At 41.6% G+C, this 27,806-nt stretch overlaps 1 protein-coding gene across 2 annotated transcripts in view; it reads left to right on the forward strand.

Annotated features, from left to right (window-relative positions):
• The window catches only part of Snap25 (synaptosome associated protein 25), a 78,654-nt gene that overhangs the window by 23,716 nt on the left and 27,132 nt on the right, over positions 1-27,806 (forward strand). The window contains exon 2 of one of the 2 annotated variants that reach the window (XM_059259604.1): positions 26,144-26,279. In XM_059259604.1, the coding sequence (XP_059115587.1) occupies positions 26,208-26,279 (72 nt within the window). In that variant the 5' untranslated portion in view covers positions 26,144-26,207. Of the gene's footprint in view, positions 1-26,143; positions 26,280-27,806 lie in introns of those variants that run through there. The other variant, XM_059259605.1, reaches the window with a different exon arrangement.

The raw sequence follows: 27,806 nt of genomic DNA on the forward strand, positions 1-27,806 counted from the left end.
GCCTGGCATTCACAAGGCCTGGTGATGTTGGGTATGTCCCACAACTGTGTAGCTCCAATGTAGATGGCTTTTAAAATAATAATAGCAACAATAAGGTCTTACTTAATCTGACCTTGTCTATTAGCTACCTAGTCCTACAAAATGTAAGCTGTAACTTACATGGGGGTGGGGAAGGGAGATAATGTAAATATCTGTGTTTTCCAATGGTTTTAGGTGACCCCTGTTAAAGGGTCATTCAAACCTCAAAGGGGTTGTGACCCACAGGTTGAACTACTACCCTAAACCAATCAAATTATAATTTCTGGAGTGGTTTTAAACTATTTTGTTTTAACATAATTTTAGATTTACCCAAAAGTTGTAAAGATGGTGTTATCTGGTCAGGACAGCCGAACCTAATCAAAGAAAACACCTGAATCTTATGTAACTATATACAATGCAAGGGAAAGAGGCCATTGCAGCAGGAGAGGATAGGAACACCAGGAAAGATTGATAAGAAAACTCAAGGTCTAGACAGAATCCTCCTGAAAGCCAAATGATACTGATCTTTCACAGGTAAGTCTCTTGCTATCTCAATTCCTAACTGCACCCAAGAACTCAGTAGGTTTCTGATTTTAGGGAAACCAGAGGGGGTAAAACTTCCCACTTAAGAACAGAAGTGCTACATAGTGAATTCCAGATCAGCCAGGGCTATGTAGAGAGACCCTGTCTCAACAAAACAAAGACAGAAGTGGCCACCTCATGAAAAGGTCTAGGCCGCTCAAAACCTATTCTCAGGCTGGTGAAATGGTTCAGCTGGTAAAGGTGCTTGCTGCCAAGCCTGATGACCTGAGTTCAATCCCTGGAACCCACATGGTAGAAGAAAGAAAGCAGCTCCCACAAGTTGTCCTCTGACCTCTACATGTGCTCCTTACCATTAGCGCAGGTTACACGTGCATGCACTCGCATATGCGTGCACGCGCGCGCGCACACACACACACACACACACACACACACACACACACAATATAATTAAAACAAAATTTAAAACCACATTCTTGGCCTAGTATGTACAGGACTCTGGGTTCAAGCTCTACCACCACAAAAAACCTTAATAATAATAAATAATTAAATAACCACCCCCATCGCATGTTTATGCTTTGTCTTGTACCTTTAGCAAGACCAATCTATCCTTGTTCATTTTTAGTTCAGGACAGTGATGGTTACTGGAAATGCAGAAAAATTCCCGATTCTGAAAACTTAGATGAGCTGACAATTGTGTCTTGATAAATAAATGTTCACTTGAGTCTCAGGGTTTACAAAGATACTGTTTCCAGGTTTCACAGTGCTGGGTTTCTGTCCTCACCCTGGCTACAACTCCAGATCCAGAGTTTTGCATCAAATTCATCAGGTGTCGTGGTGTCAAACTATCAGTCAGCTTTCACACACTCTGGCAGTTCCCACAGAAGTATTTGCTGCTTGATGCATGTTAAAAACAAATTAGTAACTAAATAGACTTATGACTGAGTATTATGGCTTGGTTATTTACCACTGCATCCATATTTGGTACCCAGAGAGAGCACATAAATCATGCTTTTTTTCCTCATTCTTCCACCTTGTTCCCATATAAACTCATCTTTCTGCTACGTGTGTGGCACATGCCTATAATCTCAGCTTCAAGAGCGAAGGCAGAAAGATCACTCACCTGAAACTAACTTAGGCTACATAGTAAGACTGGTTTCAAAGGAAGAAATCATCTTCCTGCTTGTAGCATTGGAATGGAATAAAAATCTGTTATTTTCCTTTCTAATTAAAATTGTAAGCATGCCTTTACCAAGCCTGACACTTCATAGCTCTGTGTCCTTCAGCCCAGGTAGCTGAGTATCTGATAGCACCGGTATAAGCTCATTGGAATTCGTTCTATACCCTAATAAGATGACTCCACTCAGTCTGGAGGCTGGTGGGTAAACTTGGAATTCTAATGATGCCACCAATGACAGATGACTTTAAGCTATTTCTGAGCTGTCACATTTCAAAGGCAGAATCTCACATTGAGTTTTCCTGGTTTACAGCAATAAAGAATAGTGGGTATGTATTTTCTGTGTACATCTGTGGTGGTTTGAATAAGAATGGCTCTCACAGGCTCATATGTTTGAATACTTGGTCCCTAGTTGGTGGAACTGTTTGGGAAGGATTAGGAGGCATGGCCTTGTTGGGGAAGGTGTGTCACTTGTGGCAGGCCTTGAGGTTTCAAAAGACTCATGCCATGCCTGCACTTCTCTCTGCCTCCTGCTTATGGATCAAGATGTGAACTCTCAGCTATTCCTGCTGCCATGTCTTTGCTCTGCCATCATGGACTCTAACCATATTCCTAATTAAATGTTTTCTTTTAGAAGTTGCCTTGGTCATGGTGTTTTGTCACAGCTGTAAAAAAGTAACTGAGCCAACACCTTTCTAGGTATGTGGAGGAGGAGAGTATAAGACAAGAATCAAGGGGTAAAAGAAATGGAGAGAAAGCTGCACTTTTAAGTTTTTCCTTGTGCTTGAATGTAGGCTGAGTATCTAAGCCCAGAAAACTGTGACAGAAAAGAGAGGTGAGTATCCTGACAGTGGCAGGTGAGGGAAACTTTTGCTATATTCCATGCATGGGGACTTCATCGGTGCCCCTACCTTCATGTATAATGCACTCACAACCCAAGTAACTCAGCATGCTTACTGAGGAATCTCACCTTCCAGATGAGTCTCCTACACTACCCACCAAATTGCCACATTTTCATTCTGTGGACCCTTGAAATCCAAAAAGACTACATGAGTGTTGCACGAATTGCTAAAAGGTCTTTTAATAAAAACCCAGAGCCAGAATATTGGGGTAAATCCTGAAAGATCAGAGAGACAAAGGAACAAGCCATTGCCACATCTCACTTCACCAATTCCACGAATTCTCTGCAATCCTCTGAGTCCTCACCCTAAAGGCTCCAGCCAAAAAAGCCTCTAGCTGAAAGGGACACTTCTGCTGAAAAGCCTTTAGTTCAGGTCTCACATCTTATATACTTTTCTCTGCCCAGCCATCACTTCCTGGGATTAAAGGTGTGTGTGCTTCCCAGTACTGGGATTAAAGGTGTGTGTCACCACAGCTGGGCTCTGTTTTCTCCCCTAGACTGAGTCAATCTCATGTAGTTCAGGGTGGCTTTGAACTCACAGAAATCCAGACAGATCTCTGCCTCCCGAGTGCTAAGATTAAAGGTGTGTGTCCCACTGCCTGGCCTCTATGTTTAATCTAGTGGCTTATTCTGTTCTCTGATCTTCAAGCCAATTTTATTAGGGTACACGGTATATCATCACACATGAGCTTACCATGGGCTTCTAAATGGTAAGAAGGGGAAAAAAGGGAGACTAAATCAAGGCCTCATCACTAATATTGATTCTGTAGTCATAATTACCAGACCCTGGGGATTGCACTTTGGCTAGGGCTCATGATATTCAGTCTTAATATCTGTGAAACATCTACTATGTCCCCAACCCTATTCTGGCATCTGGTCCCATGTTAACATAAGGGTTGAGGGCGTGTGTTCTGGGCCATGACCTAGGGAGAAGTTACTTAACCTCTTGCTCCTCATCTCCTTTGCATGGTGTAAATGAGTGTGATAATAAGGACCTTCTTAGTTGCTTGACATGAAGCAAATGATGCACAGTTAACTCCACTGCTTCTGGGCTCAGAAGATGGCCTCGTGCCTCTAATTTAGACCCAGATGACCCCAACTTTAGAAACAAATAGGCAATTGCTCATGAAGCAGCAAGAATCCTATGTCCCCCCTCAAATGTTGGGGGAACTGCATGGATGTTCTTTCTACCCAGCACCCCAGATCTCTCACTAACTGGTGGCCATCAGCAGAGTAGTAAAGAGAAGCCACCAACAATCCCCAATTCCCATTGGTGGTAACATCTGGTCTAGCTCAATAGCATTTGTATGCTGGGGGTCGGGGGTAATCTGAAATGAAATGTGATGAAAAAAATTCAATTTTACCAACTCCCTTCTTTCTGCCCTAGCCCCCAACTTCAATTTTTCCCTCACAGACCATGATAGGTATTAACTGGAAATAAATTTCACCTTCGGTAGAAGGACAGGCTAAGAATAGAATCACTGGTTGTTTTTTCAGATACCATATGAAAAATTTAGATTAAGGCAAGCTTCCTTTGTTCTCCTTGTCCTATTTTCTTTTATTAAAGATCCAAAGGCAGCACCATCCATTTATGACGTGCCTTCTGAGCATGCTTTGTTTCTGCTCCACTTACTGCCTGCTGCTTACTCATAGCGATAGTCACACTATCTGTAAAACTCCTAATGTAAGAGGATGAAAAGAAATTAGACTGCTGAGTCTCAAGGGCAGAGTAACGAGAGAAGACAATGGCACCATAGCACACGGAGTTCTTCTCCATATGTCAGTTAGCTTTGGCGTGTAACAAATGACCCCAATACTTAGTGAGGTCAAGAGAGTTCCATTTATTTGGCTCATAGTTGTACAAGTCAGCAGTTTGAACTGAGTTCGTCTCAACTCATTATAAAGTTAGTTAGCAAGATCATTTGGCAGCTAGTTGGTCTAGATGATTTTTCTGTCTTCCTTGGAGTCTACCTCATGATCCACCAGACTAGCTAAGGGTGTTCACCTTCTGACTACATGGATATAGAGAGGGATGGAGAACCCCTCATTCCAGTCAAGAGTCTTTTCCACAGGTTGTTTTTCCTAATTTTCCTAGTCTACTTTCTACTGCTGTGATAAACGTTGTGACCCAAAGCAACTTGGGGAGGAGGAAAGGGTTGACTTCATCTTGCAGTTTACAGTCCATCATGAAGGAAAGTCAGAGCAGAACTGAAAGCAGGAACCTGGAGACAGGAACTGAAGCAGAGGTCAGGGAGCAGTCTCTGAACTGGCTTGCTCCTCATGGCTTGCTCAACCTGCTTTTTTATATAGCCCAGAACTACCTGCCTTAGGATGGTACTGCCCCTAGTGGGCTGGGCCCTCCAACATCAATCATTTATCAAAAAAAAAAAAAAATGTCAGTATGATGGAAGCATTTTCCCAAATGAATTTTACTCTTTCCAGGCATCTAAGCTGCTGTAAATTTGGGGAGAAAAAAAAAACTAACAAGGGTATGGCAAATCCCCTGTATGGCTCTTTAATGTACAGTTTGCTGAGGGCCAGCCCCAAACACTGTTTGGTTGGTAGGGCTGAGTCCTAAGAATTTGCATTTCTAGCCTACTCCCAGGAAATGCTGATATTGCAGGATCACGCACCTCACAATGAGGTGCTCTGCTCACAGCAGCATGGAGGAGCGCGTTAGCAATTCTGCTTCACAGAGGAGAAAATGCAAGCTCATGTTCAGTGAAGAGGTCATGGACACACAGCTGGTCAACTCTGTGTTACATCCCCTTTCTAGTGCAGTTTACTGGAGAACCATTAACACAGGCAATTTCCACCTCACACCAGAGTCCCTGTCTGCCTTATGGTGAGGCCACAGTGCTCAGAGAGGGGTACAGTACTTCAGTACAGCCTCTCAAAGAGCTAGGCATGTCTATACTGTAAATGTGAAGATTGCAGTCATTTATTTCCCCATTCATTCATTTCCTTGATGATGGGCCCTGGCTATGAAGCCCTAGGAAGAACGTGCTATGAGCCCTGCCAGCAGCCTCCACAGACTGATATTCAAGTTGTGTTTCTCACTAGAGGAATAACAGGCAGAAAGAAAGGCACAAATACATCACATTTTGCAACTACAGAAAAGAACCCTCTCCAAGGGCCTCCGTGATCTTTTTAAACAACAAAGAGCCTCATAATGCTTTTGCTGAGTGTCTTAGGAAGAATAAAGGAACCTTCCTCTAATGTCAATGCCTTCCTGGCTCTCACAAAGTGGAATATAGCTTTCCTGGTCATGCAGCTTAGCCTGGAGCTTTCCAGTTGTCTGCACTTGTTCAGAGTGTGTGGTCTGTGGACCAGCAGCATTGTGAAAAACTTAATGAGAATGCTAACCACAGACCAACTGGCCTGAGCCACTGTGGACAGAAAACAGGAATCTGTATGTTAAAAGTGCCAGCCAGCAGTGGTGGCTCACTTCCTTTAATCCCAGGACTGGGGAGGCAGAGACAGAAGGATCTCTGAGTCTGAGGTCAGCCTGGTCTACAGAGCGAGTCCCAGGACAGTCAGAGCTACACATACATAGAGAAACCCTGTCTTATAAAACCAAAAAAAGAAAAAAGAAAGAAAAGAAAAAGAGGGGGCCAAAAGAAGTATAAAGACAAAAGTGCAACCAAGTTATCCTAAAACCTTCATGGGCTTTTACTTGACAGTCTACAGCTGGGTAACATCTTGTTCTCTAAAACAGGGTGAGTGTGCTAATGATCTTAGAAGGGGAAATTGGCTGTTAGGGCAGCAAGGGGCTCAGGAAATATGGACTAGAGAGTGGAAAGCAGGTTTGGGCATTACTCTCCTTTAAACAGAACCAGCCACCTCATCATGCCAGTTAAAGCTGGCTTCTTTGAGGACATTGACATCTCTTGCCTCCCCCCTCCTCCTTTTTCTTTCAAAGTCAGATAAACAACTTAGTTTTGGCTGGAGATATGGGATTTTACCAAAAATGACTTTGTTTCAGTTTGACCCATGGGCCTATCGCAAGGCAGCTCTAACCAATAGCCTCTCACACATTTTGTCACAGAAATGTGAGGTCTCATCTCTTCTTCACAGCTGGGCTCCATACTTTTCTTGTGCCAGACACCTGGACTAACGTGCTTCCTTCTCAAGGCCAGTCACAGTGCACAGGGGGGCGCAGAGAACTCAAAGGCAAATGTAGCAAAAACATGCACACTGAATGCCTGCAAGCCACAGAACATCTCAGAAGAGACCTGGTCCCAGGCCAGCCAGCCTCCTCCAGGAGATAACTGCTTGCAGGGAAGGAGAGAGGGTAATATAATGGCAAGTGTACAGATGTTTGGAGGATTTCAGTAAAGGCAAGAAGTCAGCCATTCACATTGGGTTTGTTCCTAAAAGAACAGGATTAATAAGCAAGAGTTCTGATCCCCTGGAAATGTCAAACAAACCTGATGCTGCTTCCAAAAAGGAACACAAATCCACTTGAAGGAAGATGTGTTGCCCTTCGGATTAAAGCACCTAACCTTCCTTGCATGGGTTTTGTCTTTCTGTTGTGTTATTCATGAACTCTCATTTTCACCACATCTCCCGAGGTTTTGGCCAAATGCACTGCAGGACCAGAAAAGCCTGTTTGCCTAAAATATGTTCCTCTACAAAAGTGAACTCATGGAAATTTTAGATATTTGTGTAGCTACAAAAGAGGAAATCTTAAATATAGGGAGCTAAAAAGACCAAGAACCTTGGAGATTTGAGGTACATATTCTGTGTACACTGATGCTTGCTGGGTGCACCTACCAGAAATGACAAAGAAGGATCAATGAGATTCCTAAGTTTGCTTTCTTATAAGTCCAGCATAACCTTCTACAATTGTCCAGAACTCCACCATCTTTTAGTGAGCATCGAAAAACCTGTTGATTAAGTGTTCTCCAGAAGATTTTGAGGATATTTTCTATGTTTGGGGCACATCGAGGACAGGCACAACAATTTGGTAGTGGCAAAGAATAATTTTCTTTTTTTTAATTGTATAAAAAGAACTATACAATTCCGAGATCCTTCCCACCTCCATACCTGCCTGACTTTATGGTCTTTCTCTCAATTTCAAAAACCAAAAAAAAAAAAAAAATCATGAAAACAAGAAACAAAACAAAACAGACCCCCTCCCCCCCCCAAAACCCACAAAGATGAAAATCAAAACAAACAAAAGACCAATGACATACACAATACCAGGAAAAAAGCAAATGAAGCAAAGAGGTCACAAAAATACAACTGAGTTCCTTTTATGTTCGCAAACAACTCCTGGCCTGCCATGGAGCCTGTCCTGAAATGTGGTTGATAGACCCAGTGACACTCCACTGGAGGAAACTGATTTTCCCTTTACCAGCAAGTATCAATTACAAATAGCTTCATTATGGATGGGATCCCATGTCCACTCCCTGTCTTATTGATGGGATCCCATCTGGTTTGAGTTTGTACATGTCTCAAGTGTGATGCCTCAATCTCTGCCACAGTGAGTTCTTATGTGCATCACACTTCTTGTGTATGGAAAGTACATGTATGTTTCCTTAGAGTCAACCATCAACTCTGCTCTTAAAGTCTTTACATAGATCCCTGAGGCCTCCATTTAGGACTGTATACTCCAAGGTCTCTCACTCTCTGCATATTGTCCAGTGATAAGTTTCTGTGTTAATTCCCATCTACTGCAAGAGGAAGCTTCCCTGATATAGTTTAAGTGAGGTGCTGACCAATGGGTATAGCAACATGTCATTTTACTATTATGTTCCTTCAGCAGAATGATACTGTTAGGGTTTCCCATGGGCCCATGACTTCTCTAGTCTCAGGTTCTTGACTACTTGAGCAGTATCAGGTATGAGTACCATCTGATGAAGTGGACCTCAAATCCAAGCAGCAGGTTGTTGGTTATGCACATAAAGCATTTGCACCATCAGTATATCTTGCTGCAGGTCATTGTTATTGATTACAGCATTTGTAGAGGGGTAATATTGATGACTACATTTTTCTTCTGGTAGTGTATAGTTCCAGAACACTAGCCATAGAGTGAATGTTTAATTTAGGCACCAGCTTGACTTCTCCGTGTTTAATGACATAATTGTTGTCTCCAGCCATAGGATTTTACCATCTGGTTGTGGAATGCAACCAATAGCCTTGGCAATAGCCTGTGATGTTTGGAGGTTTCTATAGGGCCTCTTTGGCCAATGACTCAATAAGATGTAATCCATTCTTGTAAAAAAAAAAATCTGGAGATTTTACTTGGTGGCATAAAATGTCTAATGGGGGCATTGTTACTTCATTTAGATTATCTTCATATCTGTATGTATTGTATAAAGCTTCTCTGTAGGAGGTTCCCATGTGGTTTTTCAAATGGTCTTCAGTGCTAGTTGTCCCTCCCCATGTTCCCTCCCTTACCCTTTGCTCCCATTCTCTCCCTGTTTAATCCTAGTCTAGTTCCCCCTTTATCTCTCTATAACTCTATTTAATCCCCTTCCTTGAGAGATGCTCTCCCTACCCCCAATCCATAACTAGGTACTTAACCTCTGGGGGCTATTCAAATTGTGGCACACATATTGAAAGCTTAAAAACTATCATCCACATAAAAGAAAACATGCAATATTTGTCTTTTGGGGTCTGGGTTACCTCACTCTGGATAACTTTTTTTTTTTTTTTGGTCGCTCCATACATTCACCTGCAAACTTCATAATTTCATTTTTATTAACAGCTGAAAAATGAACCATTGTGTAAATAGCCCATGTTCTCATTATCTGTTCATCTATTGATGGACATCTAGGCTGTTTCCAGCCTCTCTGTAGTAAGATATAGAGCCCTTTGAGTATATGCCCAAAAGTTATCCAGCTGGATTTTGAGGTAGATCAATTCTCAGCCTCCTGAGAAAACTCTGCACTGATTTCCATAGTGGCTGTACCAGTTTGCACTCCTATGAGCAATGAGTAAGTGCTCCCCTTTCCTCACCAGCATGTGCTATCATTTGTTTTATTGATCTTGGGCATTCTTACATGTGTAAGATGAAATCTCAAAGAAGTTTTGATTTGCATTTCCCTAGTGGTTAGGGATGTTGAACATTTCTTTAAGTGTTTCTCAGTCTGTTGTGTTTCATCTTTTGAGAACTCTCTGCTTAGTTCTGTACCCATTTTTAATTGGATTATTTGTTTACAAAGAATGATTTTTAAAGAATTAGCACATGACTTACCTGAATATGTAGTGAGTGTATACCAAAGATTTTTTTTTTTTACATTCACAGAATATCTGAGGACTAATGATTTATAATCAGTTGGGAGAGGAAAACTGAAATAAGTTTGTTAAGAGGACTTTCAGACAGATTAATGTGTTATGACCTTTGAGAATATATTTTCTACTGGAAAGAAATCATCTGTATCTTTAATGGGTCAAAATCATTTGTTCAGTCCTCTGTAAACTAATATCTACCTTTATAATCCAGTCTCTAATTAAGAGTAAGGAAGAGTTCAAACTTTCTGAGAGTGATAGATACATTCATTTTCCTGTGTCAAGAGTTTCATGGCAATTTATAAGATTTTACATTAAATATGTACATTTATTGTATACCAGTTATACTACAATAAAGCTGTTAAAAGAAAGAAAATAGTAAGTCTAGGGATGAAGTCACATACCTGTAATCCCAGCACTTGGAAAGCTGAGACAGGACCTTGAATTCCAGGGCAGCCTAGGCTACATGGTGAGCCTTGACTCACAATTAAATAGAAAGTCAAAGAAAAGCATAAACCCTTAGAAAATGAGGTAATCTTTGCATAAGTCTTAAGGTATAAATGCTCCAGTGCAATGAAAAAAAATGTTCTTCTGTTTTGTATATCTAAATCTTAGATAACGTTTTTAACATTAGTCTAAGTAAGCAAACAGGATCTTTGGAGTCAGAGCCCAACTCTGCCACTTACTACCTCTGTGATCCAGAACTATGGATTTAACCGCCCTTAGCCTTGATTCCCTACATATAAAATGTGGATAAGAAAGGCATTGGGCTGATTCTCATTTAAACTAAAAAGACTAATGAGAAATAATGGCCTGCTGTTCTCCAGCATTTTCTACTTACAGTCTTTAAGTGACATAGAAGGCTCCCTCTCCCCAAAGCAGGCAGATAACCCAGAGATTAGCTTTAGTTTGGAAAAGAGAAAGACCTGGAAGTTTGCTCAGTGGCATTTGCTAAATCAGAAGTCCAAGGGGCCCTTTTGACCAGCCTGATAACCCTGACCCCCAACCTTCCAGCTTTTCAAAAGCCTGGTTGTTTTCACAGACACAGGAGAGAAGGAAAACTCTTTAAAGTCAGGTTGCTAAACGGTCTGTAACCTGCTGCCCTTGCCACACCCTTAGTTCCTGCCACACCTCATCTAACTTATTCTTCACAAGAGCAAAGACTGTGATCAAAACAAAGACTGCATGGGGAAAGTGAGTGTGTCAGAGTAAGGCCTTCCTGGCTTTTGGAATCACAGTGTAGGGACATACTCACATCTTCTCCTGGACCCTCCACCTGCTCAGAGCTATAGTATATGACTTCTCTGAGGCACATGGAGTTGTTGGGAGCATTACAATGTGTTATCACATACAAGGATCCAAACAGTGTTTTCTAAGCCCCCTGGTGCTCATTCCTCTTCTTAACAGGGCCTTCGAAAGCTGACCAGGAGATCTGTATGTGATGGAGACCCCCCTGAGTGCCAGCAACCATTCCAGAATTGTGTGAGAACACTAGTTCAAGTTACCTAACAGCTATATATGCAATCTAATGGCATAAAAAACAGTCTGATCTACATATTATGTGTACTCTGGGCCTGGAGAAAAGGTCTTGGTGCCTGTGGAGAGGTTAGTCAGGCAGTTTTCAGGGTGACCTGGCCAGGCCTTGCATCCTGAGGCCTGGCGGAGATCCCTACACAGGATGTGCCATCTTGTTCCCACAGAGCCCGCAGATGGCTTGAACCTGTTTTTAAGATGGCTCCTCCCTGCAGCCTGAGCTGTCAGTGTCCCTGGAAAGTTCCCATTCCAAGCATTGTAGGTCCCTCATGAGTTACCCTTGGATCCCCTGTCGGCCTCCCTCATGGCCTCTGTATGTTTTGCTGCTGGAGATAAGCCGAGACTTTCTCCACACAGGAAGCTGCTTCATCCAGCGGGCAGAAATGCCTGGGTGCTTGTGTGCCCTCCCCCCAAATGACTTTAGCTAGTGACTGACATGGAAATAGGGAAGCGCAGCTCCCCCATCTACTGAAGGACATGCTCTAATTGTGTGTAAGACCTCACAGGTCCTGGCAAGTTAAGACAGGTGCAGGGAATCTCCCTTGCTTGACCTCTTCCTTTCTCTGAACTTACTTCTTCCCTTGCTTTCCTGGTGTGCCCTGAGAGAATCCTTTCAGGAAGCTGTTTGCACAGAGACTCTTGGCTAAAGGTTGGCTGCTGGGAGAGGCCTACCACCTCTCAAACTCCCAGAAGAGAAGTGCCTCTCTGTAGATAGCTTGCTGAGAACTGAAGGAGGGGCTCATACTTTAAAGTTCTAGACAGGTGGGCCATGGCTTAATCAATTTGCCCATTCCAAGTCATTTGTTCATGAACACTCTGGGGACTGAGAGACAGAACAGCGCTGGGTCATAGAGTACATTAAAAAGGCGATTGTTCGGAATTCTCCAAGAAAACATCTGGTACCACAAGACAAAATGCTACAGTCAGACCTGGCTCACCTCAGGTCTAAGAGGAGCTTTGTAATGTGGCTGGGAAGTGTCACAGCTTCGGGCACTGCTTCAACATGGGTGCAGCTTTTTCCGTGCCTCAGAGACCTCAGGGAGAGCTGCCTAGCTTCCACCTCTAGTTCAGCAGGCACAAGAAGCCTAAAGCTTCAGATGGCTCCTTCATTTGAAGTAAAAGGACCAATCAGACTTAATGGCCTCCAAAGCATAAGCATCTGTGACCCAATGACCTTGAAACATAAGAGATCCCTCCCTGAAGGTACGAAGGCAGCTCAGGGACTAGCTTTAGGAAAAAGAGGGCAACCTAAAAGCTTGCCTGTTGTTGTTGTTGTTGTTGTTGTTGTTGTTGTTGTTGTTGTTGTTTGCTAAATCACAAGTGCAAGGGGGCCCTCAGTGAGTTAATGGTCATAATCCACCAGTTTTGGGAAACCAGTCAGGTTTCCCAAAGCCTCCTTGGTTTCACAGACACAGGTAGAGGAAAGCACTTGGAAGTTAGATTGACCTATCAAGTGATGCTTGTTTACCTGGCCACACCTTCAACTCTTCCATTCTCCATTATGCCTGTATCCTTCAAAAGAACAGGGATGTGGGGTGGGACTTGACCAGAGCCAACCGTTTGTAAGGCTTGTCTCTGGCCATAGGAGAAGCACAGTGAAGGGTTCTCAGACGCAAAGCAAAACCAACAGTGATGATGCTAAGGAAGAATAACTTATTATTATTTGTACTATTATTATTATTATTTGTTTTTCATGACAGCATTTCTCTGTGTAGTTCTGGCTGTCCTGGAACTCATCTGTAGGCCAGGTGGCCTTGAGCTCCCCTGTCTCTGCCTCCCAGGTGCTGTGATTAAAGGCACAAGCCACCATACCCAGCTCACTTATTTTAAGCAATGATTTAGTAAACCTTTCCTGAATTGTATCACATGACTCATGTGGGTTAGAAGGGAAAGGCTTAAGTCCTGCACTCACTGAAATTTTTTTTTTCTGTTTTCTGGAATGAAATTAAAAAGGCTCACCTCCTTTTCCATGTACTATGGTCTTGACAATTTGGGATGTGTGTGTGTGTGTGTGCGTGTGTGTGTGTGTGTGTGTGTGTGTGTGTGTGTGTGTGTGTGTGTGTGTTTGTGTGTTCAAAGCTCAGAACAGGACATGTGAAGTGGCTCAGTGAGTGAAGATTCTTGTTGTCAAGCCTGTCGGGAACCCACAAGGTAAACAAAGAAAACTGACCCCTGCAAATTGTCCTTTGACCTACACACATGCTCCCACACACAGACACACCAAATACATTTTTAAAAAAATATTTCAAGCACAGAATAATGAGATTATATATTTTTTTAATTTTATAAAAATTAAATAGATATTTAGCAACAATATATTAAAAACAGGTCCAACCAAATCCAGAATAAGTAACAATTGTTTTGGAGTTTCCTTTCCATGCAGCAAATGCTGGGATGTAAACAATGTTATGGAGGCGATACAAAGTGGAGCAGATGGATTGAGGCAGGCTGTAAAGCCACAAGCTGCTTGTGGGCAGATTAAAGGTTTCTCAGGGAGGATGAGCTTTGGGTTGTTTTCAACACCCAAGTGCTCTATAAATGAGTCTGAGTTAAAGCTAGAAGGGGGTGTTTCTAAGAAGCAGTCATTGTTACCATCTAGACAGGAATGTAACCTGATATTTTTAGTTGAATCTTTGCTGAGCAAATCTTGGTCTATTCAAGTGCAAAGTCCAGTTTCTTAACTAACGTGCTCTGTTTTATTTGTACTTATAAGAAGGGGAGGTCTTATTGACAAGGCACTGTCAGAAAAATAGCAAATCAGACTTTGGACTTTTTCCATTTATACAGAAAGATACATTTTTCAGGATTAGAAAAGTTGAACTAAAAGCACACTGGAACAGGGGACCACAGAAAACAATAAGTTTTTAATTATTCTTGTAATATGAAATGTTTTAAAAATCAAATGTAAAGAAATCACAAGTTTAAAAGAGTGCACAGATAAGGCTCCATGAAAATCAATGTTGGTGATAGTTTTTAAACACTCATTTTCCTTGTCCTGTGAGTCCACTCTAATGGTAAGGGAACAGTAGAAGATGTGCTGAAGTTTCTGTGTATATACACTTGTGGCAGTCTAGTTTATCATTACAAGAAAGAAAAGGAAGAAGGGAGACAGACAGACAGGCAGGTGGACAAAATACTAAATACCTAGTAATTGAAGATTAATCAAATATATCATTTATGTGATGGGACACAGTCAGGCTTTAAAGTGGCAGTTGATCAATATTTAGTGCCAAATTTCATAATAGGATTGGTAATTTAAGAAAAACTTGGTAATACGTGTTAGCTTGGTCCTAATTTTAAAATAAATTTATGCCCCCACCCTGACCCTGCCACCTTCCCCCCCCCCCGCCACACACACACACACACACACACACACACACACACACACACAGAGCTGTATATTGTGGCTTCCTGGTGAACAAACAAGTCACTTGGCAGCTAAGGTCCAATTTAACCATACATTGCTCAAGATAAAACTGGCTTGCTTTATCTTTAAGAAAAATTATTTAAAACCTTAGAACTAAAGCCAAATAACAGAATCATGTCTATATATCCTTCCATTTGTCATACTGATGCAGTATTGAATGGACTCACTGATTACTTAATTCCACTTCTTTAGTTTACTATACAGATAAGGAATAAATTTTAATCATTGCCATGATCTATGAAATTCATGTTTATTGATGTGGAATTAGTGTGTGATGAAAGTGTTTGTGGTGTCTTTCTAGTGAACCAAAGAACTACAGAGCTGTCACCTCGCTGCCCTACAAGATACTGCCCGAGTCCGTGTCTGTGTTGGGAATCTTATCCCAGCATTATATACAAGTCATCTTTAAACTGGCTCTGCCATCTTGTTGATTTTCCTCACTAGATAGCTAGATTAATCCTTGACATGATCCTTCTGTACTTCCTGAGAGTTCTGTATTAAACTTCTGAACCTAATGCCTTTGAAACTATCCAAGGTTAAATGTGGATTTGGAGATAGAACATAAACAGTTCACCCTGACTGGAGATTCTGGCAAAATCATCTCGCACAGAAAGCTTCCTGTCTTTGAAGGAAATATTCTCTGTGTGGCTTACAGAAATGTTCTAGCCTTTGCCCACAAGGTCTAATCTGAAGTGCTTTTCAAACCCTCTCCATGTGAAGAACAGCGAATGACAAACTGCATTAACTGTAGAAGTCAAATTTGCACACTGAAGCAGTTGCAATCACACCAGTGGCTTAGGCGATGGAGATTGGGGTAAATTTAATTTGATAAATCGGTCTTCTGTCCCCCATTGACTCACACAATCACTTCAGGGGCACTTTATCGTCATTTGGAACCCTTCTGCCATTAGCAGAGGCTCCAGACTCTATGGCTGGGACTCCTTTTATGTTCCTACTCTTTGTGTCAAACACTTAATGGTCTGAAGAAGAAAAAAAAAAAAAAACTAGAATGTGAGCTAGGAATGCTGCTTTTGAAACAAGGTGGCGAATTCACTTCCAGAGCCAATAACTTTCCAGTGAGTCTATTACCTTAACTGTAACAGTAGGGTGGTATGCAGGGGCTGTGTATGGAAGGAGCTTGTGTGCAGATGTCTTCATTTCAAGAAGAGACATTATTGCAAAGTCAAAAAAAGTGAGGGGCCTTTTCACCAAAGGTAAAAGGTATAAATTGCCATTATTGACTGAAATGATTTGTTTGAAAACTATCAATTAGGGTGCCAGTCACCAGCCTCGGATTTGCCAGCCCTGAAAAGAAAGTAAGTAGAAAGAATTCAGTGCCTCAAGCTCTAGTCTCCGTGTAGTTTTGTGAGAGAACTTGATACCAAAGAACCGAATGGAAGCATTTGTGCCAGTTATTAGGTGGCACAAAGAGCCCTGCACTTATGAAAAGATGTGGGTTTGAGGCATCAGCATCATGTGTGACATCTTGGCTTTCTTCATAGAGCCGAAATTTCCAGGTTGGAAGGGAATGTAGATACAGTATCACATACCACCCCACAAATAAATTGTGTCCACTAAAATTGGCCAGTCTTTCCTTGTATACTTCCAGGAATAAGGGACTCACTTCTTCCAAGTTCTCCAACCCACAGTTACAGGTCACTTAGGAAGGTCTTCATCTGGCCAAACGATATTGCTTCTTCCCAGTGCTGATGATTTTGTCCTTGGACCGTATGGCAAATTGTCTTTTGCCTGTTGGGTAATATTCTGTAATTATTATAGTAGATATAGCTAAAGTAGGCAAGGTTATGGTCTCCTCCTTCATGACTTTGAAACCAGATATGATTTGATCAAGAAAAGAAACCTCTGTGTGGACTCTCCTTTTTATTTAAATATTTATCAGATAGCAGATACAATCATAGTGTAAAACCCAAGGAAATCGCACCATGTTAGCCAGATTTCTGTTACTGTAGCAAACACCAGAGACAATCAACTTATAAAAAGAGAAGGTTGATTTTGGCTTACTGTTTTGAAAGTTCCATTGCAAGAGGTCTCAGCCCCTTCATTCAGGACCAGTAGCAGAAAGCCCTTCATGACAAGATCAGTGTAGCAGTAGTAAAGACACTGAGCACATCACCCTCAGTCATCCTTTTCCGTCACATCAGTCGGAGCAGACAAGTCCCTTCCTTCTGAGTTTCCTTCCATGCGCTGTCAACAATGCCTTGAAGTTGGACCCTAAACTGCGCACAGAAAGATTTATGCTTTGGATGGCCTGTAACTTCAACCAAATTATTCCACCTCTCTGAGCTTCCTTTCTTCCTGTGGGGAAGGACTGGCGTATAATCTTCATGTGTTGGCCATTCTGTGATATTCTGCATGTGGAATTTTCAAATCCAAGTAAGTCCAGCCCATATTTACCATATTTCTTAGCATGGCTAGAATGAAAATTTTCTTCTTTCCCAGTATTTCCTGATACAATGATTTATTGATATCTTTAAGTGCCTGAAATATGTAATAAAATACAGCTCATAAATAAATGCAAGTTGTCCCTAGATGGAGTTCAGGGGAAGCACTCTGCTAGACAAAGATTGATGTGCAAGTGATCTATTAAGGAAGTATTCTGGGAATACAGTGGGAGAAAGGAACAGGTGATGGACAGAAGCCAAACAAAGGAGTCATTGATGCAGCTGGGGTTCCAGCCTTAGTGCAGGCTTCAGGAATCTCTGGAATGCATGTTGCACCTTGCAGTGTTAAAGCTGGGCTTTTGTGTTATGTATTCCTCCCCAGTTGCAGGCCTGGAGGATTAAAAGGCACCAGCACTTGCAGTTCTCAGTGAATGGGATGAAACAGCCCTGGGTAGTCTTTATAAAAAGGGTCACAGGTGTAGGCAGGGTCGGGAGGGGGAAGGAAGAAGGCAGCCACAAAGACCCAGTAGGGGAGCTGAACACTTCCATAGCTGAAGCCAAAAGCTATTCCTGAGCCTGAGAACATGGAACTTCTTGCTAACTGTTGCCTAGGTCATATGGCCACAGAAACGATTTTCATTTGAAAGGTCGTGGGGGTCCTTTCTGTTCCATCTTGGATGTGCTTTGTACATGGCTCTTGAATGGAATCCTTTTATTTAAGGCTTAGCAAGACTTGTGTTTTTAAATTTTAATTATTTATTATTTATTTATTTTGTAGCAACATTCTAGCCCTTGTCCCAAGAACCAACCTAATATTTAAAAAAGGAGTTTTTTAATTGGCCCTTCACAGGCAAGGCAGAGGATAGATATTTGGACCACAATACTTCATGCTAGAGCCATCAGAGCTATCACTAAGAGGCAGTGATTTGTCTCTAGCTGCATGCTGGATGTGGCTGTCCTCATGTACTACTCGATGAGCAAACAGTAGCTCAGTGAATGAACTGTGGTGTGCTTAAGCTATGATCAGGATAAGTGAGACAGGGTTCAGTTCTGTCTGCCCCTTTCTCCTAGTCAAATTAGTCTGCCATGCTTTGACTCGCAAGTAAACAATTGGGAACCACTGCAGAATACAAATTATAGCACTAAATACTCACTTAGCCAGATTTGCAAAATAGACAAAGAAACATTGGCATTTTTGAAAAGGAGACATTTAGTCATAATCAGTACTAGTTGTGGCTGACTGCCCTGTTGCAATTAAGGAATCCCAATGCTGGTTGCATTTAAATGTAGGGCCACCCATACTCAGCACCCTTACAGAACAAACCCAAACCAAAGCTACCTATCAGATATACCCATGACAGGGCTCATTTGAGAGGCAAACTTCCCTTCTCAGAAGAAAGGAGATCAGAATTGTGTTTAGATCAGGTATATGGATAGAATCCAAATCAGGAATGGCATGTAGTAGGATAGTCTGGGAAATAACCAAGCCAGACCTGAATAGGAAGTAGGTTTCTGAGGATGCTCAGGATGAGGGAAAGGGAGCATTTTGTGAGCTGGTTGAAGTATCTGTCACATGTGTTCATGGTACCAAATTGAAAAAAAAAGTTGAAAAATAAGGAGGCCACCACCTCAGGTCACATGTAACAACATGCTGGAGAACCACAGGCTTCCTAGATAATTTTATCTCAGGGCTACCAGAATGTCCCATTGGATGCTTACAGTTACTTTCAGCTACACACAGATGCTGTCATTCGCAGGTGATGGTGATGGCAGAGGTGAATAAGAAGAACTTATTGTTGTTGAAAATGCAGATTCTAGCCCCATCTCCACATATTGATTTCACTATTTAGTCTAACTGGAAATGTACAATTCAACAAGCTACTGCAAAAGGTTTTGAGGCCAGGAGCCCTCAGACCATGCTACTAAAGGTCCTGTTGTGAGCAGTTGTGACCTATCCTTTAACCAGATCATGCACATAAAATAGATGCATAATGGTTAATAACTTATTCATGAGCCATGTATTCATCATATCTGAGATACAGTCCTTTGATTTAACTAAGAAATGGATTGATACCAGCAGGACCCACTAGGAAAAAGAAAATTGAATTTCATTCACAAGAATGTTCAAAATCTATTCACAGAAACACAAATCAAGCCACACATTAAAATTTTTAAATCTTAGTTTCAGCAGATTTAAGAAATGTCCATTTTCTTTTATATGTATTTATTTATTTTTATTTTTGAGACAAGGTCTCACTATGTGGCCTTGATGGCCTACAACTCATTATGTAGACCAGGCTGGCCTAGAACTCAGAAAGATTCACCTGCCTCTGCCTCCTGAGTTTGGGGATTAAAGGTGTGTACCACCATACTCAAGAGAAATGGCCATTAAACATGCAATTGGCTTGCCTTAGTGCTGCAAGGATACTGGCTGAGGGTGACCTTACATTTAAATGTAACCAGCACTGGCATGTAAACGGAGAGTTGCCATTTGCTATTTGTCAAAAGTACTCTTTGCTCTGATTTTTGCTTTAGAATTAAAACATAAACCTCATTTAGCCATTTTCACATGACTAAAAGGACAATCACCAGACCATCCTTTGTCTCCGACATTAGAACACACAGTACTTTTGCCTTCTATTTTTTGTGGAAATGGACAGTACCAGGTGTGCTTCTTATTATCCATCTTGCCCTAGCTCTCCCAATGAAAGTTTTTCTTGTGGAAATTGGGCAGTTTGGCCCCTCTCAAAGGGCAGTGTGCAACTGGGGACCCTAAGAATTCTTTTCTGTAGACTTTTCAGTCCACTTGAAGCAAATGATGCTGGAAGTCTAGAGGCTATGAAAGTCGGGCAGCTCAAAAGAAGAGTGGTCTGATTTAGTCATTACACATTCCCCAATATGTCAGTGAAAGTAAAAACAAAATAGTATTCAGGCTTAAGTCAAAAGGAAAAATATCCATACAACTTGCTCTGAGAATAAACATTCTTTGAGAGAATTCATATTAAAAATGATCCATACTCTTGACTACATCTCAGCTGAGGGCCAGTCTTTCCTTTGAAGCCACAATGTGCTGGTCATACATGCATCATCATAAGGTTTGGGTGAGGTTTAAATAGACACAAATGAAAGAGTAGGCCTCTGTGAGTGTTGTCATGATTAAGGTTCCTTTGTTCTTCCTTCTGCTTTCTATTCATAAACTTACTGATTTTAAAAACGTAGCACCCTTGCAAACAAGAGGTCCTTCATTCAAGTGGCTAGCAGTGGGAGACATCAAATATGTGTTTTAGCTCTCTGTGGTGTTCAGATAGTAGGCATTGATTTATATAAATTTGTTGACTTGTCTTATTAATTAAAGGAGGAGACATAGGAAGAAACCACTTGCTAGCTCCTTACCTTGTCTGCAAGATGCTCTTGCCCCATGGCACAATGTTCATAGCATGATAGCCACACACCTGTTCACTTATAAATCAAGCCACAGACTCCAATATTCACACTCCCCTCTTCCTCCCTGACCCAGGATCTCCGAGAATAGACTCAGAGGTGGAAAGCAGTTTTATGCTACTCCACTTAACCAAGTCCTTTAACAGATGGGGAAGCTCTCCACAGGAAGCTCTAACACAGGACCTCTTGTGTTAGTGTACTACCACTGTGATAAAGTTCCTGAAACAATCAATTTAGAGAGATTTGTTTTGATTTTCAGTTTTGTAGATTTCTGCCCACAATTGGTTGGTCCTGTTGTTTGGGGATATAGTGAAGCAATACCTTATGTTGGGAGCACATAGCAGAAGAAGCTGTTTACCTCATGGAAGCTAGGAATCAAAAGGAGGGAGGGAAGGAGGAGATGGAGAGAGGGGAGGGGAGGGAGGGAGGAACCAGGGTCCCAGTATTCTCTTTATGTGCACATTCCCAGTGACCTAATTTCCTTCCTCTAGGCTCTACCTATTAAATGTCCCACCACATTCCAATTGTGCCAAGCTGAAGGCCAAACCTCTAACACACAGGCCTTTGAGGAGCATTCCAGATGCAAACTGTAGCACCCTCCCTCTCTCCTGATGAGTTCCACACATGCTTGTCTGTGGTAACAAATGGAGAACTTGGCAAATTACCCCTCACACCAAAGAATAACTACAGCAGCTTGCTAGCTTTGCCCCATGTACCAAAACAGTGGTAGGCCCTCAGAAGTGTCTGTTTCTGATATAAACAGCCCAGTAGTGCTGCTGAGGCTAGGAGCCTTTGTCTGCAGCTGACCATGGAAATTAGAATCTCTATGAGGTTGTGAAAGCACCCCATCACCTCACAATTAATTGCAAGTGTTAAATCAGATTTGCAATCCTAAAACTCTGTAGGCATAGTCAATCAAAGGCAAATTTGTTTTCATATTTTGTAGTATTGCTCCATGCATCATTCTTATTTTAGAATATGTTCCAAGAAACACCATGGGAAGCTTCATTGAATGGATGATGCATGCAAAATTGAACAGAAAAATAAATACCCTACACAGTGTTCAATTGTAGTAAATACACAATGCTCTGGAGATATTAGAGCCTGATAATGAACTTTTAAGGATTTCTGGTTTTGTTTGTTTGTATGTTTATTTGCTTGGATCCACAAATTTATTTGTTTATTTGTTTTTGCAGAGCCAGCTAGCAAATATGTTCAGCTTGGTGGGCCCCTGTGGCATAGAAGAAGCCACTGACAGTGAATCTAGGAAAACACAAACATGTGCTCAAATAAAATTTTATTTACAGACCCTGAAATTTAAATATTATAATTTTCATTTCACAATTTTTTCATCTCAAAACAGTTCAACCATTTAAAAATGGAGGCAGGACTTAACCTAAGTCCCATGCAAAAACAAACAGCAAGATGGTTTTGGTCCAGATGACTGTGAAGGAATGAGAATTCCTGGAAAGAAACTGTCTACACAGGCTGATTAACTGATTAAACTGTAAGGACTGTGGAGAGGCTGGAATGTTGTAGGTCCAGAGCCTAATTAAATTTCTCTCAACTCTCTTTATCCCCCTAAATAGCTATTTCTTGTTCACCTTCCTGTCAGATGTAACATCCTGATAAACAACAGATAGAAACCTTTGGAATGTATTAACTTAAGGAAACCCTATTCTCCACCGATCAGAGTTAAGGATGCTATCAGATATCATCTGAGGCCTATGGTTGAGATTCCTCCACCGGAATGTAACCACATCTCTGCTGTTTCCACCAAGAGATCTTAGAAATGCCTTGATATATAATGTTCTTTGTTCCAGTACCGTTAAAAACTTCCTGAAACTACATCCTCATTGGAACTGTGGATCCCACAGAAACGTAAGCCTATGTTCCTGGGCCACGGTCACTCAAATTTAGATCCAGAATCAGCTGTCTCTTATTCCCTTTGAGGTGAGAGCTGTGTTGCTGCAGAATCTTTGATTGGTTTATTCAGACAGTGTCCCATTTGTGTAACTACAAAGCCATTTCTTGACCCTATCTAGTGACACTTACTGATGCTGTAGCAGTAAGTAGGCCAGATGTGGTCTGCAGATCAGCAGTGTCCACACCTCCTGGGTGTTTGTAGAGACATAAAATCTAGGACTGCTTCTCAAACCTAGCAAACTGGAATCTCTGCAGTTTTCATGACTCAACTATCGTTTAAAAAACTTCCTGTGACACTGACCCCTGCAGGAGTTACAGAAGCATCGTCTCAAACTTTAAGCTGAAAAGTGCTGATTTGGGAAAGTTAAAGGGACTACCATGATAATACATTCATTCATCCCAAAATCAATTAACAAGAAGTGAATACCTAGTAAGGGCCAGACTCTGCATTGGTAATTTGAGATCATCAGCAAGGGTCTTTAATGACTAGGGGGTGTCTTACATCAGAGCTCAGGGGAAGCCTTTTGAGAGGCAATGTCCCTGTGTCCTCCCTTACTAGGTGAGATTTGTTCCTTTGGGCTACAGTTTAGGCAGTGAATGTGCAGGAATAACGCTTGTTCCATGCTACCTGGGTAATTTCATTTCATTATTAACATCCTCTCAGCCACTGAAATGACTTCTAGTTACCATGATGCCTGTGTCCTAGAATGCAATCACGCATGGGCTTGGGGATTGGAGGGACAATTTATCAAATAGTATCAGCAAACATCCCAGCAGGTGGCCTGTTGTCTGGCTGTTCTCAGGGTTCTCATCAGGAGGGCTGTCATTGCTCTCTCTGCTTTAAAACGCTGTGTATTTAAGAATCTGTCACTCACCATCCATGCATCCATCCATCCATCCAAGACACAGATAAGCATGCCTTTGAGAGTGAGACAAAGGTATGGGAACTCCTCATGGGGGGTGGAGGGTGGGGAGAGCATGAAAGCAAGGAATACAAGTGCATCTACCACATGGCTTCTCTGCCAGCCTGCCACCTGCCCATCAGCCTGCCCCTGGCAGGTTGCTGGCAGGCTGGAGCCAGGAGCATACAGCTGTTCTTCTCCTGCTGAGAATAGCAACTTTGAGAGATCACCAAGGTAACACTATAGACGGTGTGTGTGTGTGTGTGTGCATGCCAGAGAGGAGAGAGAGAGAGAGAGAGAGAGAGAGAGAGAGAGAGAGAGAGAGAGAGAGAAGGAGAGAGAGAGAGTAAAAACTTATTCACAACTGAGCCCAGAAGAGTGGGAAATGGCAGTTTACTGTAGATTTGAAAGCACATAGACCCTGCTTTCTAATACACTGCCCAACTAAGAGCAAAAGCCAGTAGCTTGTTGAAGGAGGAGATGACCCAAGAAAGAGCGAGCAGCACATCACAAAGACAGACAGCCCAGGTCCGGTGCTCCTCTGCTTGTTCTCTGGTGGCGATCCTGAGAGAGTTGCTGCTTGGAGACCAACACCTCCAACCTCGGCTGGTTTCCTTGGTTTCTGCTTCCACCCGCGCTCAGCTCCTCCGCAGCATGCCTGATACCAGCCATTACTAAAGAAAGGAGGGGTAACAGAACCTAGATTTGTTGTACTCTTAAGAAAGGGTATGAGGATATTTTGCACAAACAGGCTGTCTGAATATTAAGGCCCAGCAACGGTCAGAATTTTCTGTAACTGACACACCTATGACATAAAAGCTCAGAAATGAGCTTTATGAAATAAAGCTCAGGAAGGGTGATGGTCTTGCCCACAGCTACCCAATTTCTAGTTCTTCCTGTTTAAGGTTCCTCAATTAGACGACTTTCTTTACAAAGCTGGCTAATTCAGGGTGCTAATAATATGAACCACTTCTTAAGGCCCCAGAGGAATTCCATCTTAGCAGCTGAGAAAGTGGTATGACAGTGTCGTACGGATACAGTCACGTAGCTCATGAGATGTGCGTTGTTAACTATGGAATCACAGATGTTTCTGGTCAGGAGCCAGCTTTCTTCTCTTAGAGGATTCAGAGGACCCCGGTTCCTGCTATCCTGTGGCTCAGCCATCCTCTGTTGTCTTGCTTTTGCTGGCAGGAGAATGATGGGAGTTCAATATCAACTTCTGAAGACCTTCTGTCTGACAGGAACACATACCATCACCATTTAGGAACCATCTCTAGCTACATGGCCATCTCCTTGCAAATACTTGAATTGTAATTCCTAGCTAAGCACCCATTCTTCAGAGACCATGTTCTACTCTGCAAGAAAAAAGACAAATTCCACTGCATGCTTGACCATCTCAAATACAAGACACAATCCAAGGCCTTCATCAGGTGTGCTGCCCAAAAATGTTGGCATAACATCAAAGACTTCCTTCAAACTCTTCCTTAGGTCCCTTCTGGGGACCTTACTCCCTTAGAGGGACCAACTGTGTCCTCACAGGCACAATGCCTGACTCCTGTGTTCAGAATTCCTTCACTTGCTGTTCCTAATTAGACTGTAGTTCTGTGGAGGTGGTGAGTTCATCTTTCTTGTTTATCCCTGACACAATGATATCAGTAAGTCTTTGAGAATGGAGAAGGATAGGAAGTAAAGAATGGAAGAATCAGGATCCTCCTGCCCATATTTGTTTCATACTAGTAGTCACAAAGTGGGCTGGTCACATTTCAAGGCTCTGGATTCATACCACTTTGGAATAAGAGTTGTTTACCTGCTTACAATCTTGACAACCTCTAATAACAATGCTGGATGATTCTAAATACAATGGAATGCTACATACAAACAAATAGAAATGGTCTAGTAATTGTGCTATCATGTGGGTAAATTTCAAAATAATTATACCAAGTGAAAAACCCAGGCATTTCATTTATACATAAACCTAAGAAATACCAACTAAAGTGACAAAAAGGAGGTCAATAGCTTCCTGAACACAGAAGGGTGTGGAGAAGAGCAAGTAACAAAGGGTATACAGAAATTTGGGGGATTAATGGGCCTGCTCATTTTCTTTTTCAGAGCAATAGGTTACTGAGTGTGTTATATGTGACAAAAATTCTCAACCTATATAATTTAAAATGTGGAGTTGACAGTATATCAACTCATATCAACTGTGTCTCAATAAAAAAAACTGTCAAAATATAACTAAATAAATGTGAAATTAAAAAATATGCCAACAATGGCCTGTATCATCCTTCCCATCATTCCCAAGCCTTGTATGGTTTGCGTCTTTAAAAATACTTTAGATCAAACTGTATATGTTCTTGTAAACCTGTAATATTGGAACACTGGGAGGCTGAAACAGAGAGATGGTACAATGCAAGACTATCACAAAACATACGCAAATGTGTCTTTTCAGTGATGGGGTTGATAAAAGACTCATCCTTGGTACTTTTTGGAGAAACAACATGATTCTATTGATTCTTATCTGAATTTGCCTTGCATTTCAAGAAGTTTTCTGAACCCTCGGGACAGTGTGGCACTTAGATTTTCTGGTATGCACACATTCCTATTAGCTCTCATATTTTCCAATCTGCTTCTTCTCAGGTTCTGTAGCCAAAGCCATCGCTGAGTTGCTGGCCCAAGTGCCCAGCCACCCCCCACCAGTACCATGGCCGAAGACGCAGATATGCGTAATGAACTGGAGGAGATGCAGAGGAGGGCTGACCAGCTGGCTGATGAGGTAAGGGACAGAGACCCAGGAGGTAGCAAAAGACTGCAAGGTGGGTGATTTGAATTCACATTCTGAGAAAACACTTCTTCTACTGTCTCAATTTAAAACAAACAAAAAAAGTGAAAAGAGAACTTCCTTCTTCTTTAAGATGTCTGCAGGCTAGAAAAGGTTGATTACAACGCCCAAATAAAATTAATGTCTTAGCCCTGACTCTTGACTCCTAGACACTTGAGAGGGCAGAGTCCTCTAGGAAAAACTTTATCTTTGGATATCTTGCAGCGTGATATAGTTAACTCAGTAAGGAGAGTTAACACTTCAGGGAACTTTCCAAGTGGATTGCTAAGCATGGCTATTATTAAAATTGAAGTACATAATTTGAAAATTAGGTGGATTGTATCTATTTTTTTTTTTTTTTTTTTTTTTTTTTTTTGGTTTTTCGAGACAGGGTTTCTCTGTGTAGCTTTGCGCCTTTTCCTGGAACTCACTTGGTAGCCCAGGCTGGCCTCGAACTCACAGAGATCCGCCTGGCTCTGCCTCCCGAGTGCTGGGATTAAAGGCGTGCGCCACCACCGCCCGGCTTGATTGTATCTATTTTTAAAAAGCAATGGTACTATGTGTTCAAAGCTCATTGCTTCTAGTTAGTTTAGCACATTTTTTCTGCTATATGCACATACTCACTGTATGTAAGAAATGGAAAGCCCATAGAGCAGTGCTGATTTGTAGATCTCAATGGCAAGTTCAGTATACCACACTGCACTCAGAAATCAAATAGAAAGCAATTATTTAGAACCAATCATTCACAAACACTATCAGTCGTGGGTTGCTTTATTATTTTGTTGATTACCTATAGTTAAGACAGAAGGGAAAATATTAATAATCTAGATAAAAATTTTAAAGTATGCATGTCTGTAGTTACTACATTAAGAAAATAGTATATGAAGTTGGGGCGTAGGGAGATAGGGTTGATTCTTGGAGGACCTGGGGTAAGAGTGAAGAAGGTGAATATGATCGAAATATATTGTATGAAATTCTCAATAATAAAAATTTTTTTAAAATATAAAAAATTTGAGTGAGTCCTCCATTATTCAGAAAATTTTTTTTCAACAAAATCATCACCTTTTTTACTATGAGTCTAATTCTAACATAAGGTCTTCATTCCTTTATTTTCTTCTTATTTATGAACATAAGTGAAGCTATCCAGTTCCAGTGACCATGTTAGAATTACACGAATTCGTCATATGATGAGCCACAGTCTACATAAGAACTGACTGGAGTTTCTGTGAGATCAACCTGCTACACTGAATTTATAACCACACATGCCGTGTTGTATTATGTGTCAACTCTGTCCTCTTTGTGTTTCATATCAGGACAATAGACATGAATATACATAAATGTACTCACATTTTTCCAGTTAGTTGTTAAACATTTGGTAGCACCTCATTGCTAATGGCCATTTTATTACAAAAAGGAGTCCACTTAAGTACTTTGCAGCAAAAATTCACATCTTTGAAGTTCCTGCAGAAATATGTCCAACAT

This window comes from Peromyscus eremicus, chromosome 4 (genome assembly GCF_949786415.1).
Source record: "Peromyscus eremicus chromosome 4, PerEre_H2_v1, whole genome shotgun sequence".
In the NCBI taxonomy this organism is placed as follows: Eukaryota; Metazoa; Chordata; class Mammalia; order Rodentia; family Cricetidae; genus Peromyscus; species Peromyscus eremicus.